At 55.0% G+C, this 17,135-nt stretch overlaps 1 protein-coding gene across 1 annotated transcript in view; it reads left to right on the top strand.

The window, feature by feature from the left end:
- The window catches only part of PARVB (parvin beta), a 115,728-nt gene extending 103,091 nt beyond the window's left edge, over positions 1 to 12,637 (top strand). Inside the window, exons 11-13 of the mRNA XM_070371468.1 lie at positions 2,785 to 2,886; positions 8,297 to 8,369; positions 9,593 to 12,637. Of these exons, the coding sequence (XP_070227569.1) occupies positions 2,785 to 2,886; positions 8,297 to 8,369; positions 9,593 to 9,669 (252 nt within the window). The 3' untranslated portion in view covers positions 9,670 to 12,637. The remainder of the gene's footprint in view (positions 1 to 2,784; positions 2,887 to 8,296; positions 8,370 to 9,592) is intronic.
- The last annotated feature ends 4,498 nt before the right edge of the window (positions 12,638 to 17,135 follow it).

Raw genomic sequence — 17,135 nt, 5'->3', positions numbered from 1 at the left:
TCTAGTGAATACACACCACATATTTCTCCCGCCGCAAGTATAGAAAGTATACCTCCGCACCCCGACTCAGAGCGAAAGCTGCAGCGTGAAAATATGTTTTGAGCACTTGGCAAGCATTAAAGACAAAATATAATTTCCCCGGGATTAGCTGGGTGCTTGAGTTTGACGTCTTTCGCGTTCTCGGTGCCCGTTTCTCTAATGTGCAGCTGATCCTTCTTAAACCCCTGGGTGATTGCATTCATTCCTTTCTCTTTCTTTAACTTTTCTCATTTGCTTTTCTAATTAAAAAAGTAATTCAGGTTCATTGTAGAAACGTCTGAAAATGCAGATAAGCAAAACAAATAAAAATCCCCCGTAATCCCCTCACCCAGAGATAACGGCGCTGGGGGTTTACTCCAGATCATTTCTCCACACGGATGGCTCCTCGTGGGCAGCTCGCTCTATGTTTGAATGGCCCATTTTCTAACGTATATATTTATTTGTGTGTCATTTGCAAGAACACTTTTTTTTTTTTTTTTAGCAGTTTACTAATATCACGCGTTTAGCCTCTGATTATTTGCGGCCTGATGTATTAACAGTCCAGAAGTGTACTCATTTGAAAAGGATCCATCCTTTTAGTCTGCCCCTGCCCCAGCTCCCTCACCGTTCTCTCCAGAGGTAACCAACTGCAGTTAACGGTTGGGTGTGCCTTTTGCTAGATGGTTTGTATGCATGAGTGTGTTTTTTGAAATGGCTGTGGGTCAGGTGTTTGTTTTTTTTTTTTGCAAAACAGCTGTTTTGTAAAGTGTTACTTAATAGTGTGGGCCTCTTTTTGTGTGAGTGAGTGGGTTTTGTCGCATGCCTTTCGTGTTGTCTGCCCTGTGTGTGTTCATCACTTTAGTACCTGCCTCCTATTCTGCGTGTCATTAAATCCAGTCCTTGTGACAGGACGTTTCCTGATCTGGTAGATACATACCGTGTCCAGTATCTTTGGACACAGCTGTTTATACCTTTATCTGCTTCCTCAGGATAAACTCCTACAAATGGGGCTGTTAGAGCAAAGGTGGGTAGTTACACGGAGGGCCCGGAAGCTTTGCCCGCCTGAAACTCTCATCGGCGGTGGTGAGAACCCACATCCTCGCCAGCTGTCCCTGATGGTCACTGCCCAGATGGCTCTGCCTGCTGGTATCAACAGCCACGCATCTTAGGCTGATTCTAAGCTTAAATTTGCATTGATCTCTGTCTGCTCTGTGTGTCCATTATTTTTTTCTGTCACTGCACAGTAGGAAGTAATGGGGCTTCCCAAATGGTGCTAGAGGTAAAGAACGCGCCCGCCAGTGCAGGAGACATGAGAGCCCTGGGCTCGATCCCTGGGCGGGGAAGATCCCCTGGAGGAGGGCATGGCAACCCACTCCAGTATTCTTGCCTGGAGAATCCCATGGACAGAGGAGCCTGCTGGGCTACAGTCCATAGGGTCACAAAGAATTGGACACGACTGGAGTGACTTAGCAAACACACATGAGGTAATATCTTAAAAATATTTTGAGCCAGTGATCCACCAAAAGAGATACCCGGCCCCCAAAATACAGATTTTTCTTTTTGTTGTTGCAAAGGGCTCTGAGTATTTTCATAAATATGTTTGTTGTTAAACTTCTGATGTCCTGGAAGTCAAAGCAAACGGCTCCGGTTCTTGCTCTGGGTGTGTGTATGTGTGTGTTTTCCTTTCTTTTTAAAACCACTTTAGATTGTGGGGCAGCTTCCTAGCTCTGTGACACTGAGCCACTTCCTCAACCTCTCTGAGCTTCTCCCCACATGTTTAAACTTGAAATAAGTCAGTATCATTCAAAAGCCTGTGGAAATTTTCAGCGGGCACATGTGGCCAGTGGAAACTGAATTGGACCACACAGCTTTAGAATCTGGAGGCTGGGTTCATCACGAGTCCTTGATCTGCAGCAGATGCCCTCTGGGAGGGTGGGCGGGCAGGTCCTGCCCCCCCCCCCCCCCGCGTGCTGGTCCATGTCCCAGAGATCAGGCCCCGCCTCCTGCACCTTGGTCCTCTCCTCCCCCTGGGCAAGTTGCTCTGCCTTGGTCTCCACTGGTTTACCTGTAAAAGAAGCAGTTGCCCCCTGTCCTGGCTTATTGGGAGCCGGGGAGCCCAGGCGAAGAACAAAGTCTTTGGATCTAGATTCCTGGCCGCTTCCTGTGCATGGGAGGTGCTGCTGGGCCATGTAGCAGGTCGAGAGGCTGGGATCTGGGGAGAGACTGTAGCCTACCAATTAGGACCCAGCTCGGATGGACCTGTGTGCTGGGTGCACACAAAAGCCCTCCATCACAGGGCATGGGAAAGTCTTGTCCCACTGTGAATGCCTCTAGAAGAAGGCACCCAGGCAGCTTACCAAGTGAGCAAGCAGAACAGGGCAGCAAACCCCAAACCAAAGCCTAGGGCACCCTGCAGGCTGTGGATTAACTGTGCCCACTGCTGACACAGGTGGAACACTCCCTGCGTGTCCGGTGCTCCCTGCCCCCCTCCTCACAGGGTCCCCACGACAACCCAGAGAGGTGGGACCCAGCGTTATCCCCAAGGTCAGTGGTCTGGTCCCCCCACTTGGCCACACTTCGTGTGATCACTTACAGTCTCAAGTGCCCGCTTTGCACCCTGGCCCTTCACCTGACTGCAGGCTCGAGTTCCTCAACAAGAGATGGATTTTTTTTTTAACTCTAAAGCACTTTTCCTCCGTTTGAGGGGCTGCAGAGCCTTTGCTGACTCCGTGCACGGCCCAGAACATGACGTGTGTTCCTCTGTAGTTTGCAGACGGCGTGTACCTGGTGCTGCTCATGGGGCTCCTGGAAGATTACTTCGTACCCCTGCACAACTTCTACCTGACCCCCGACAGCTTCGATCAGAAGGTACGTGTGTGCGCGGTCTCCATCCTGGGAGTGGCCCGGGACACGCGCATCCCAGTGAGCAGTGTAGAATCCCTGGGCCGCTCTTTGTGAAGTCCAGCCTGCCTAGAAAATGGTGTGGTGATGACATGTGACCCTCAGGAAAGGAAGGAGCCCTGTGGGTAGTGCCTAACGCATCCAGGGGACGTGTGCCACGTTCTCGTTGGACTCTTTCCCTGGGACGATGCTGGTCTTCATAATTGTGGCCGAATGTCAGTAGAGTTGCAAATCCTTCCCCTGTTTGTGCCTCGTGGTCTGCCTGCTGCTTCATGAGCTTCCTAGACGCCATCTTCAGTGGCTGCACAATGTCCATGGAGCGGCTCTGATGCCAGTCTCCCTGTTTTCCACTCTAGGGCAGTTCATTTGTTTCTTTTTGGCTATTAAAACAATAAGGTATCCTTGTGAATATATTGTTGTCCGGTCGCTAAGTCATGTCCGAATGTTTGACCCCCATGGACTGCAACATGCCAGGCTTCCCTGTCCTTCACTAACTCCCAGAGCTTGCCCAAGCTCATATTCATTGAGTCGGTGATGCCATCCAACCATCTCATCCTCTGCTGCCCACTTCTCCTCCTGCCCTCAATCTTTCCCAGCATCAGGGTCTTTTCAAATGAGTCGGCTCTTCACATCAGGTGACCAAAGTATTGGAGCTTCAGCTTCAGCATAAGCATTAGTCCTTCCAATGAATATTCAGGATTGATTTCCTTTAGAATTGACTGGTTTGATCTCCTTGCTGTCCAAAGGACTCTGAAGAGTCTTCTCCAACACCTCAGTTGGAGAAAAAAACATCAATTCTTTGGCATTCAGCCTTCCTTGGAGAAGGAAATGACAACCCACTCCAGTGTTCTTGCCTGGAGAATCCCAGGGACGGAGGAGCCTGATGGGCTGCCGTCTATGGGGTTGCACTGGGTCAGACACAACTGAAGCGACTTAGCAGCAGCTGCCTTCCTTATGGTCCAACTCTCACATCCATACGTGGAAAAACCGTAGCTTTGACTACATGGACCTTTGTTGGCACAATGATGTCTCTGCTTTCTAATATGCTGTCTAGGTTGGTCATAGCTTTCTTTCCAAGGAGCAAGTGCCTTTTAATTTCATGGCTGTGCAGTCACCATCCACAGCGATTTTGGAACCCAAGAAAATAAAATCTCTTATTGTTTCTACTTTTTCCCCATCTATTTGCCATGAAGTGATGGGACTGGATGCCACGATCATGAATATGTAAATGTAAATATATGTTTCCATTCCTGTGGATTGTTTTCTAGGAAAATCCTCAAAGAGGATTGTTTGGGTCAAAGGGCATGGCCTTCACATTTGGGACACTCTTGTGACCGGGTGTTTGCCTCCTGCCAAGGGCTTCCACAGGCCCAGCCATCCCAGCAGTGTTTAGTCCTCACCTTTAGAAACCTGGCTTGTGGACTCACCGTATGGCTTGAACTCGAGAGCATCTGTCATTTTATTTTCCCAAAGTGCTAGACCCGTGAGTCAGGGAGGCAGACGAGGCGAGCGGGCGCGGCAGCCAGAGATGCATCCGGAAGCCGGGCCAGTGTTTACCAATCAGCCTGCTTCTGGCATCGCGAGGGCGGCTTGCTCGCGGCCAAATGTCGCTGCCGTCTGGCCTGCTGAGATGGATCAGAGCAGATCAGCGAGGTTCTGGCACATTCCCCTCCTCGGTGCACAGAGTGGGTGAGGGGGTGCTCGGGGCTTCATGGGGCAGGTCAGGAGGCAGGAAGACAGACAGCTTGGTCATGGAGTTCATCTTGCATTTCCTGCCCATGTGGCCGGCTGCAGAAGGATTTCTGTTTGTTTTTTGACCTGAACCATTTCTAAAGTCCTTATGGAATGTGTTACAATATTGCTTCTGTTTGATGTGTTGATTTTTTTGGCTGCAAAGCATATGGGATCTTTTGAACCCATGTCCCCTGCGCTGGTAGGCAAAGTCTTAACCATTGAACCGCCAGGGAGGTTCCCAGAAGTCTTAGCCACTGAACCACCAAGGAAGTTTCCAGAAGCATTGTTCTGGAGAGATCTTTTCTTTGTTCATGAGGCTGAACAAAGAGCTGAACAAAAACGAGCACGAAGGCTGGTGAGAAGGGTGAAGTCAGCCAGGCCGACTGGAGCTGGGCTTCTTTCCGGGACAGGCTCTGCGCAGTAGCAGGGGTGGCACCTCCCAGCCCCGGCCTTCTTCTCTCTGAGATGAGACGAGTCTCTGTCCATCACCCTCTGGCCTGGGAGGCTCAAGGCCTATTCGGTCCACCTTCACCTCTGAGCGGGAGGCGGGTAGCTGCTGTCGGGGACAGCATCCCGCATGGTGTGAGACCATCAATGCTTGTAGAGTCCAGTGGTGGCCTCGTGGCCTCCAGAGCTCTCCTGGCTGGAAGCCGTTGTTCTGGAGGGTCTTTCTCCAGCCGTGTTAGCCCCCAGCCCCACCCCTGGATTCTCTGCCTTCCTCCCCACGAGTGATGGCCTCATGGTACCACTGGGAGGTTCCTCGTTAGCCATGGGGCTTCCTAACCTCCAGGTCCTCCAACCACCTCGCAGATGATGGCCTTTCCCTGCTACACCGACCTGAACCCGCTTCTGGCTGGGGCCGGGCACCTCGTCCCCAGTGTGGCCGGGCAGTGGTGACACACGCTGAGAGACCCTCTCGAAGCATCCTCGGGACCCCAGACTCTGCCAGGCACTGAGAGTCCTTGTAGCAGTGATGGGAGACAGATCAGTGAGCAAAATCCGAGATGCATCGTGGGCGCGTGCTTTTAAACGATCACACTGGAGTTTAGAAAGATGAGATGGGACGTCTCCGACCCTGAGGTTCCTGCAAACAACTGAGCAGCCCCATCGAGCCATCTCAGAGGTGTGGGTGCCACCCACGCTTCTTGTTTGAGCCCCACCATTGAGCCTTGCTCTGTGCTGGTCACTTTGCTGGGTACCTTGGGCCTGTGGTCATCTTTTGGAAGATTCCACAGTGTCCCTCTCTCTCTGGGGGGGTGGCCTGTGTTCTGGAGACTTGAAGGTTTTTCCTGGAAACAAATCCCAGAAAGGGCTTTGCAGTTTCAGGGTGCTTTCCCATTTGCTTCCTCATCGGAGTCCCTGTCCCCAGGGAGGAAAGGGGTCCTCGGGGTGCGGATGGATCATCAGCAGGGGCGGAACCAAGAGACCCTATTCCTTTCTGGGACCCTCTGCCCTTCTCTCTCCCCACCTGGTTTTTTGAAACTCCTTTGCAGCACAGAGAGAAAGCACTTTGGGGGTCCGGCCGTGGACTGCCTCCTGGGAGCAGTGGGGGGCTTTGGGGTTCAGAGTGTGGCCTGGGGTGGGGTCTCACTCTTGGGGATCACAGTCAAGGTACTGGCCCCACGTCTTGTCAGGAGGTGTCTGCTCTTCTCTGTGCCAGGTCCGTGGAGCCAGGCTCCGGGGGTGCTTCTCTGCAGGGGCAGCGAGGTTGTGGGGTTGAGGCTTGGGTCTGCAAGAGAACGGAAGGGGAAGGGGCAGCTTCCTGTCTGCTGGTTTCCTCGGACGGAGAAGAAAGCAGAGGAAAGTCTTGCTCAAAACCTATCACTGGTCGGGCCGAGCAGCTGCAGAGAGGTGGGCCTTGAAAGGATGCTCGCCCGACCCCTGCCGCTCCCCGCCTCCCACAACGCCATCCCCCTGCCAGCCAGTCTTTCCCTGGGGCAGGGAGGGGCCTCGTGGACTTGACCATGCTCCACACCCGTGATGGGGGTGCATCCTGCCAGCCTGGGGGCCACGGAAGACGTCTGTTCCCACGTTGGGCTGATGGTCTAACCCGACCGTTACCCTCTTTCTCCCTCTTGGCCGTCCTGGCTCTGTCTCGACTCCGAACCTGTTGTGTGTATGACTCAGGGATCCGGATCTCAGAGGATGGTGGAAGAGGCAGGATGCTCCCAGAGGCAGGGCACAGGTTCCAATCCAGACTTGTGTGGGCTGAAGCCCGGCCCCACCTCTCGGAGCTTAGGGACTTTCTCAGCACAGATGATAGATGGTCTCACCCATCTCACCCAGGACCTCCTTTGGGAAGTGGGAGATTAAGACCCTCTGGTCATCTCCCTTGCGTGTCCCTGCTCCAAGGCCCAGCTGGGTTCAGCCCTCTCTCCGGGCTGGCTCCGGGCCCTGCAGGTGGGACTCTGACAGCCTGCGTCCTGTCTCCCCTCGGCGTGGCCCGCGAGCCTCAGGTCACTTGCAGCTCACCCAGGTCTGGGTGTGTGTCCTGCACCCACTCTGGGGCGTGTCCCCCATGCCAGGGCCGGGCTCCTGTTTGATACTCAGCGGACGGTGGCCTTCTCTGCGTCTCTGAGTGCTGCCCACCCAGTGCCTCCGTGGCCTGGAAGCTTCTCTGCTGTGCCCCGAGCTCTCGTGGTCTTGACTAACGGAGGAATATTTTGCCAAGTGTCTTTTTCCTGGTTAATCATTAAACCACTTTGCAGGCAAACTTGTGGTGTTTCTGATTCATTGGCAGGGAAATCATGAAACTGTTGCTGTTTAAAGGGTGTTTGATGACAGGAGAGCCCTAAAGTCCTTTCCAGCTCTGACATCTGTGATTTATTTTACTTTTTGGTTTCCCTGCCCTCCTCCTTCCCCCAGCCCCCACCAGCCTTCACTCGATGCAGACATCTGGCTGGCTGTGATTTGGTTGCTCACCAGTATCTCCGTGGTTCAGGTGGACTTGAAACTCAGCAGAGATGGCTCTGTGTCTAACCTCTGCAGCAGCCATTAACAGAAGTGAGCAAACTGCGAGCATCCTTGGGGGCTGAATGCAGATGTGCCTACGTTTCCGGGGCATCGAGCAGGTCGAGGGTCAGGACCAGGCTGTGCAGCATCCACCAGGGGCCTGACTTCAGGTCCAGCAGGGTCCACGGCACCTGCTCTGGGTCAGGGCTACCGATATACCCCTGCCGAGGGCACGCCATCATGCTCAGCTGGCTCGAGGCCCTTCTGACAGACAGCAGGTGACTGCTGTGTGCTGGGGACAGGGCCCAGGGCCGGGCGCCTTCGGGAGGTGACTCGCCCTTTCTGAGCCTCAGTTCCTCAGTTGTGAAAAGAAGCTGCCGTCACTTGTCTTCATGAGGGCGTGTCGGAGCCTGGGGACCCCCACTCCTTCCTGCGTCTCCCAATCCCCTGGGAAGGGGAGTGAGGCCCACCTGGCGGGTGTGTGTTGTGCTCCGCAGACTCCCTCCTCCTCCCTCTCCCCACCCTCTGTCCTGCCCTGGGCACCCCTGGTCCTTGTGGGCCGAGTTATTCCAAAGGTTCCCCTGTCCATGCTTGCTTCCATCCCCTTAGAAGAAAATTGGTGGAGATGGGGGGCAGTGGGCAGGCTTGGGACCAGTTGCAGCCCCGACGCTAACTCTGGCTTCCTTGGCAGGTCCACAACGTGTCGTTTGCCTTTGAGCTGATGCTGGACGGAGGCCTTAAGAAGCCCAAGGCTCGCCCCGAAGGTAACCCAGGTCTTTGAGGGGCTGGGTGACCGGCCGTGTCTCTCCCATCAGGCCCCGAGTGTGTGGCTCAAAGGCCAGGCTCTGCCGACCCCAGCTCCCTGTTGCCCTCGAGGCTTCGGGGACCTAGAGTCCTGTGCTGGTGAAGCCACCAAGGCCAGTTCTTCAGCAACCACTTGACTTGGAGGATGCGGCCTCTGCCCCACCGGCTCAGGGTTCGATTGCCTCACCAGATGCCCTTGCTCAGACTGAGATGCTGCTTCATGTCTTGAGACGATATTTAAGGTTGGCTGCAGTTTGATGCCTGTCGGGTCACTGTCCTGATGGCCCAGTGGTGCCTGTGAGCAGGGCCGTGGCTCGATCTTGGCCTGTGAGGTCTGAGTGGCAGTGGAGGCCAGCAGATCCCCAGCGAGAGGCCTCCTCGCTGCCGCACCCGCCTCCTGTGTTAAATGACCTCTACCAGGAGTCTCTTAACTTGAGCGGACAACTGAAGCCCTGGGGTGGGTGAGTGGGGTGGAGGGGGTGCTTCTCAAAGCATCTTCCAACTCAGGGGCTGTGGAACGGGCCCTCCAGGTCCCGATTATAACAGGTTTGCAGGTGACGCCAGTGCTCCTGGATCCCCGCCCGACAGTAACAGCGTGAATCCTGGGTGGGGTGTTCTCATTACCCGCCACCCATGCCCCCTGGGAGGCTCAGCGGTCACTGCCGAACACCCATCCGAGGACAGGAACTCTGTCCCGTGACCCATGACCGCAGCCCTCCCCAAGCCCTTGTCGGAGCTCAGAGAGCAAGGGAGGAGCAGAACCAGGCGCCTCAACCCCCAGGGGGACAGGGCCCCTTCCCACCAAACTAGGTGCTTGGACTTCCTGGGCCACCCCTTGGTCCTGACGTCGAGGGGGTAGGACCATGGCTCCCGCCTGCCCTGCCCCAGGAGGCCCGCAGGATGGCCCGCCGTCCCCAGTACGTGTCCTTGGCTGTCCTAGACCCCGTACCACGCAGACTTGTCTGGGCCCTTCCTGGAAGGGATGAAGGAGAATCCTCGCCATTCCAGTGCTCATCCCACGGGGTGGCGGCCTGGGGGCTCGGGAAGTGGCCTGCGAGTGGCGGGGACAGCAAGAGTGCTCTGCGGGGGACGTAGAGGGTGTCCCCGCATCTCCCAGGTGCTGGCACCAGGACTTGGGGCAGCTTCTCTCACCCACAGTGGTTTCTCTGTTTTCCTTCTGCAGATGTGGTAAACCTGGATCTCAAATCCACCCTGCGGGTTCTTTACAACCTGTTCACCAAGTACAAGCACCTGGAGTGACAGCGTGGAGCCAGTGACCTCAGCGGGGACCGTGCTTCGGGAGGTGCCCTGGCCTCCCCTCCCAGCCCGTGGTTGCTCCCCACCCCACCCCACTTTTTTTTCTGGTAGATTCTCTTCACCTCCTTTCCTTGTAATTCCACAGCGGGCGGCATCCTTAGAAATGCAGGTTCCCCACACCAGTGCTCTGCGAGTTTGCAGCCTCGCCTCACCTGGGGGGCCACAGGGGCCAAGTCAATTGTTGATCAAAAGATGGAAAAGAAAAAAAAAACCGGAACCCCGACCCTCAGCCCCTGGGAGGCGGGGGCGGGGTGCCTGGCCTTCCAGCTGACAGCCGTCAGTGATCACAAGTCATCAGAAACACGCTGCAGCCTTGCAGCAGGGCGATGGCTCGGCTCCCCTGGTGGCATCTCCTGGGCAGGACTCTCCTGGGCAGCCAGGCCTTTTTACAAAAAAAAAAGCATTTTTCAGTTTGAAAAAAAAATTCCCTCCGACCTCTTGGAAGCCTCAGCTGTGACCGGAGTGTCCACTCGCATCCTTACTCCTTGTCTGCTCTGTGTGGCTTGCATTTCGCTTTCGCGCAGACATCTGGGACCCAGTGGACCCAGCGGCCACGGTCCGTGGGAGGAAGGGTTTCTGAGGCGTTTCTTCATCTCTTGCTGCGGCTGAGTGGGCTGTGTTGGAGCTGGCTCTAAAAGGCAGCTGGAGACAGCTTTGCTGGGAAGTCTCCAATCCCAGAGGCCCTCTTTGAGGATGGATGCCTTTCCAAAAACCTTTGGAAAGCAGGGTGTTTCAGTTTGCAGGGGCTGCCGTAACAGAGTGCCACGGGTTGGGGGGTGAGTTAGAGCACGGACGTTTATTGTCTCAGTTCCAGAGGCTGGAAGTCGAGATGGTGGTATCAGCGGAGCTGGTGCCTTCGGAGCCTCCTGGGCTTGTAGACGGGCACTGTCTTCCCTCGCTTCCTACGCTTCTCCCCCGTCTGTGAGTCTGTGTCTCATCTCTTATAAGGACACCAGGCAGAACGGATTGGGGTGGACCCTAATGACCTCACAGTACCTTAATTACCTCTGTGAAGACCCCTGTCCCTAAATACCGTCACCTGCTGAGGTCCTGGGGGTTAGGACTTCAATATGTGGGGTCGGGGGTGGGGCACAGCTCAGCCGTAAGAGGGAAGGCGAAGTGTTCACCTCTGTCCTCCGCGAGCCCCAGCTTTCTGCAGCCTGTGGCATCCTTGGGGCGCCCTGTCGAAGGAAATGTGATCCCTCATTTGTCTGCCCTTCACCCCTCGCCTGACTCATCTCGGGAGAGAAAGGGGCACCCCTAGGCTGGGTCTCAGGCGGGTCTTCCGCTAGGTCACCCCCACCCCCACCTCCCTGAGGAGCCGGGGTTTTCATGACATCTGGACCCCCGAGTTTGCTCAGCACCCCAGCAACATGGGCCTTTCTCTTCTGTGATATTCGCCTTCCCGCTGTAGGTCAGAGCTGTTGAGCACGTCGTTAATATTACATCACGTACCAGTGCTCAGGACTTAAAGAACAGCTGCCTGTTCTGCCTGGGCTCGGGCGGCTGCCAGCCTGGGGCTGGGTTCAGAATAGCCAATGTGATGGAGGAGGTTACCCATCAGGGGAAAGAAATAATTAAAACGGCATTACAGCATCTCCTGCGGGAGGCGGTGACATTAAAGATCCACGTTGACAAAATTGCTGAGGCTGGAACATTCTGTGCTGCCTTCATTACACGCGTGGAACCACGGTGCCAGGGAGGCGAGGCCCCTCCACCTGCTGTGGGCACTCGTGGGCCTGGTGGGGCGCTGCCAGTTCCTGGGGACCTGCGGGGGTAGGGGTGGGAGTGGGGGTGAAGGAGGGGAGGCCTGGGTTTGGAAAGCAGCCTGGGGTCTTCAGCCCAGGTGGGCAGCTCCCCCGGCCTGTTCCACGTCCTGAAGGTCGGGGTGAGGGGCATTGGTTCTTCTAGGGAGGGAGGTGGTGGTGGGGTTCAGCTCCCAGGGCAGTGAGCCCACTTCAAGCCCACTTGTGTTTCAAGCAGGAGAGTAACAGGAATGATAAATATATGGGAAAACTATAGACAGGCACTTTTATCTCATAATGCTGACTCTTTAAAGCCCTGGTCTCCAAATTACTTTTTCTCAAACTGGCGCGAAGGCGTGGGTGTGCCTTCTGCCCACCTGTGCAGGACCCCTCGGGCCGTGTGCATCACTTTCCTCCCTTTGCTGTCTGGACGGAACCAGAATTGAAAGCGCATGTGTGGTGAGGGCTGGGAAGCAGTTTTGAGGCCAAAGCCAGGGTGACATCTGCAGTGGCTAGATTCCTCCTCTCGGGATCCGCCCATCATCCCTGGTGGCTCGGGGACAACAGCTGTCAGGACACGAGTGTCGGGGCCGGGGACCTCCCCGCTGCGGAGGCCCACATGCTGCAGCATCTTCTGGGGTAACTGTGGCAACAGAAGCAACTTTGTTCTGACACTTGCTGGGAGCTCCTTGGAATGCAAAGCTTCCCTCTTAGTCCTTAACTCGGGAAAGTTCTAGAACCTGTCCTCCTCCACTGATTCCCATTTGTAGTGAATGACCTCCCCACCTTTGCCCCGAAGAGGGACCTTCATCCACAGGAAGTAAGTGAAGACAGGGTCATCGGTAGCCATGCAGTGATGGGTATAGGTCATGACATGCCTCCTCTTACTGTTCTGGTGGCCTGTCTTTGAACGCCCTCCCCTCCCCTGGTTTTGGGTCGCCTGCTTGCAGCTCTGGTTCCCCCTCGAACACGGCATCACAAAGTGCTGAGCCCAGAGCCCCACGTGCCCTGAGGTCCTAACTGGATGTGACACAAGAGCTGTGTTGTTTTAAAGCAGCCAAATTCTCTTGCCCAATTTGTGTGCCAGTATCTTCGTGTCCTTGATTTGTTTTAAGCAGTGTTTACTTTGGATTTCTGGGTATTAAATAAAAGCCACTGCGACCCTGGCTGTGTTGTTACCTGACCCGCGGGTGGACGGTGGGAGCCGGCTTTCTGGACAGTGTGCGGTGGTTTATCCCAATAAAGGCCACTGCCACTGTCTGCATGCCAGGCTTTCTTTCGTGCCTTTAGCCACCATGCCTGGGCCACCCTGTGCTCGGCGCTGGCCCCATGACGCCAGGGCAGCCCTGCTTCCCGCGGGGCTGCTGATGGACGAGGGAGGAGACAGCTTGCATCCTGGGGGGAAGGGTCCCCAGGGAGGGGGCGCTGCACCGAGGATTTCCTGGGTGGGAGCAGAGGCTGGCGGCTCATAGCGGCTGAGTCACACTACTGAACGGAGCGGGCGAGTCTGCCCAGGCGCCTGGTTCCAAACCCGAGCGAGAGATGCCAGTGGCCAGTGGCATGAGCTGCTACAGGGCCCTGGTCCCCTCCCTACCCTTTGGGGCCAGGGACCCTGAGGTGACCCCTGACGGGGCCAGATCTTTGGGGTTCCACGCTGGCCTTGCTATCAACCCTCCCCCACAGAAGTCGTGGGACACTTCAGGTATATCAAACTTTTCTCCACGTAGAATTAAAACGGGGACTGTGAACGTGCGGCTAGCCTGGGGGTGAGGCAACAGCACTATTTAAACATGCTGAAAAGGACAAACTTGCGGGAAAGACCCGGGGCTTTGGAGAAAGCCCTGAGCTCACGCTTGGCTTTGTTCCCACGTGACTGCTGGCGAGGTCACGGACCCACAGTCTTCCAGAGGGCACGTGTGCTCAGTCGCTCAGATGTGTCCAACTCTTTGTGACCACGTGGACCAGCACCCCACCGGGCTCCTCTGACCACGGGATTTTCCCAGAAAGAATCCTGGAATGGGCTGCCATTTCCTTCTGCAGGGCAACCTTCCCAACCCAGGGATCGAACCCACGTCTTCTGCGTTGGCAGGCGGATTCTCTGCCACGGAAGCAAGCCCCCGACTGTCGCCATATTTACTGCTCCGTTCCTTAAAATACTGATGAGGGTGGCTCTCCGCCACCCCAGCCCTCACACTTGGCAACAAGAGCGCCCAGTTTGGGTTGTGGAACGGGAGGAGGTGGGGAGGTGCAGGTGGTGGCTGTGGTCCCAGGGGGCTGGTCAGCAAGCCAGGACACACAGGAAGGCTCCCCCAGCTCAAAAGGTCCACCGGTGCTGAGCGTGAGAAACCTGCTGTGACTCGCCAGCTCCTGTCTTTCTGGTGGTTTTCTTGGATGGGATTATCTATTAATACTGATGAGGCTAAAGCTTCGTCCTGCAACAGTTCTTCAGGCCAGCAACGGTGCCCTATCTCCCAGGAGGGGTCTTCTGGTTGGTCTTATTCCGGGGACATTCCTCAAAGGCTTGTCCAAGTGGCCAGGGACAACAGCCATGGAGAGAGAGAGACAAGTGAGTGGATCATTCCCAGGGAGAAGCAAGCACAGTGACGGAGGGGCCTAGGGTGTGGCTGGGCGAGGTGAAACGCTGTCTGGGGAGAGGCAGTGAGCACTCCTGGAAAAGGATGGAGTTCCTCGGGTCCGCCTGGAGTAGGGGTGGGCTCGCTCTGGTTGGCGTCTTTTCTGAGTTCTCTCCCCCTTCTTTCCGGCTGGCCCCATGGCATCAGTGGAAAGCCTCCACATCCAGCCATCCTTCCCCACGGGGCTGTTGCTGGGTGTTGGGGGCAGGACCTCTGTTCCCATCAGGGTCTCTGCCTTGTGGTCAGTCTTTGGGGAACCATGACATTGCATGGCCACCTGACCTCAGCAGAATGTGTAGTACCCTGAGAACTCAGAGCAGGAAGGGACCTCCTGAGGTCATCTGGTTTAAGCCTTTCCCAGGCTGACAAGCTCGGGTCATGCACACTGCAGGGGCGGGGATGGTTCCTTCTGCAAGGACAGCATCTTATGCTTGGGAAGCTCAGATTCTGTGTGGTTTCGTTTCAAGTGGAAATCTGCTCCTGTGGGCATAATTTGATTCAATGAATCCTTGTTTCCCTCACTAGCGGCCAGGGTTAGCCCTTGCCCTGGGGTGGGATGTGGGGCCCTCCACAGGCTCAGCACAATAGGGATTTCAACTGTGTTCACGTGAGTGTGAGTGCATGCTGTTGCTCCTGTCATGTCCAACTCTATGACCCTCTAGACTGTAGCCCTCCAGGCACCTCTGTCCATGCGATTCTCCAGGCAAGAATACTGGAGTGGGTTGCCACACCCCTCCAGGGGATCTCCCAACCCAGGGATCGAGCCCGCGTCTCCTGCCCTGGCAGGTGGGTTCTTTACCACTGGCCCCACCTGGGAAGCCTGAACCATATTTAGTAGCAGCAGCGTTAGTCGCTCAGTCGTGTCTGACTCTCCGCAACCCCACAGACTGTGGCCCGCCAGGCTCCTCTGTCCATGGGATTCTCCAGGCAGGAATACTGGAGTGAGTTGCCATGCCCTTCTCCAGAGGATCTTTCCGACCCAGGGATCGAACCTGGGTCTTCTTCATTGCAGGCAGATTCTTTACCGTCTGAGCTACAGGGAAGAGCCGATAAAGAACCTTATTTACTCAGTACTTATTGAGGGCCTACTGTGTGCCAAGCTCAGTCCTGAGGATGCAGCAGGGAGCAGGGTAGACACCAGCCCTGCCTCGGGAGCTGAAGTGTGGAAAGGTGTGCAGCTAGGGTGGAGTGGGCAAAGTCAGTGCAGACAGGGCAAGTTCTGGGCGGAAAATAAGGCCGTGATGTACTAGAAAGATGCAGGAGGGGTGGGAGACTTTGGAGGCAGAGGGATTTGGCCCATGTCCCCCATCTCTGTGGACCTGGGAGGGCCCCATGGCTCGGCCCAGCAATGGGCTGAGGACAACCAGATAGGGTCTTGTAAAGTGAAACTTTGAAGTCACATTGTACGTTTAAGCCCACAGCTCCCTTGCTGACATAGGCGCGCCTTCCCTAACACGTGTGCAGGATGCTGATTTTCTGCATATGTAGAATACAGTTCAGGATCTCCTCCCACATCACGTTTCCTCCCACAGCTGCACACCCATCCACACTTCAGCTCCCGAGGCAGGGCTGGTGTCTACCCTGCTCCCTGCTGCATCCTCAGGACTCAGCTTGGCACACAGTGGGCCCTCAATCAATACTAACTTCAAGGTTGTTTAAATGCACCGGCATTGCGCCAGACGGCCAGAAGGAGCACGAAAAGAACGATGGGACGCTTCACGGGGCCCAGGAGCTGCCTGATAGCCTGTCCACACAGTGGACAGGTGACCATCAGAACGTATCAGTTCAGTTCAGTCGCTCAGTCGTGTCCAACTCTTTGGAACCCTATGAACCACAGCACGCCAGGCCTCCTGTCCATCACTGACTCCCGGAGTTCACTCAAACTGATGTCCATTGAGTCGGTGATGCCATCCAACCATCTCATCCTCTGTTGTCCCCTTCTCCTCCCATCTCCAATCTTTCCCAGCCTCAGGGTCTTTTCAGATGAATCAGTTCTTCGCATCAGGTGGTCAAAGGATTGAAGTTTCAGCTTCAGCATCAGTCCTTCCAATGAATATTCGGGACTGATCTCCTTTAGAATGGACTGGTTGGATCTCCTTGCAGTCCAAGGGACTCTCAAGAGTTCTCTCCAACACCACAGTTCAAAAGCATCAATTCTTTGGCGCTCAGCTTTCTTTATAGTCCAACTCTCACATCCATACATGACCACTGGAAAAACCATAGCATTGACTAGACGGACCTTTGTTGGAAAAGTCATGTCTCTGCTTTTTAATATACTGTCTAGGTTGGGCATAGCTTTTCTTCCAAGCAGTAAGCGTCTTTTAATTTTATGGCTGCAGTCACCATCTGCAGTGATTTTGGAGCCCAAAAATATAAAGTCTGACACTGTTTCCATTGTTTCCCCATCTTGCCATGTGGCCTTGCCATGTGCATGTGGGATCTTAAGTTCTCTGACAAGGGATGCAACCTGTGCTATCTGCAAAGGGAGAGCAGAGTCAACCACTGGGCCACCAGGGAAGTCCCTCATTTAACATTTTGTGCTTACATAATTTCAGAGAGTCCCTTGGACTTCAAGGAGATCGGACCAGTCCATCCTAAAGGAAATCAGTCCTGAATATTCATTGGAAGGACTGATGCTGAAGCTGAAACTTCAATCCTTTGACCACCTGATGCGAAGAACTGATTCATTTGGAAAGACCCTGATGCTGGGAAAGATTGAAGGTGGGAGGAGAAGGGGACAACAGAGGATGAGATGGTTGCATGGCATCACTGACTCAATGGACATGAGTTTGAGTAAACTCCAGGAGTTGGTGACGGACAGGGAGGGAGGCCTGGCGTGCTGCAGTCCATGGGGTCGCAAAGGGTCGGACACAACTGAGTGACTGAACTGAACTGAACTGAATTTCAGACCTAGAATAAATCGTTGCAATGGTATAAGGAATTCCTATATTTATCCTGATCCCCATAAACATGAACGTTTTACCATATTTGCTTTATCCTTTCTACCTTCTCAATATAGATATAAATGCAG

Source organism: Bos mutus, chromosome 5 (genome assembly GCF_027580195.1).
Source record: "Bos mutus isolate GX-2022 chromosome 5, NWIPB_WYAK_1.1, whole genome shotgun sequence".
In the NCBI taxonomy this organism is placed as follows: domain Eukaryota; kingdom Metazoa; phylum Chordata; class Mammalia; order Artiodactyla; family Bovidae; genus Bos; species Bos mutus.
Note: the sequence above shows the minus strand (reverse complement) of the source record. Positions and strands in the feature narration are given on the sequence as shown.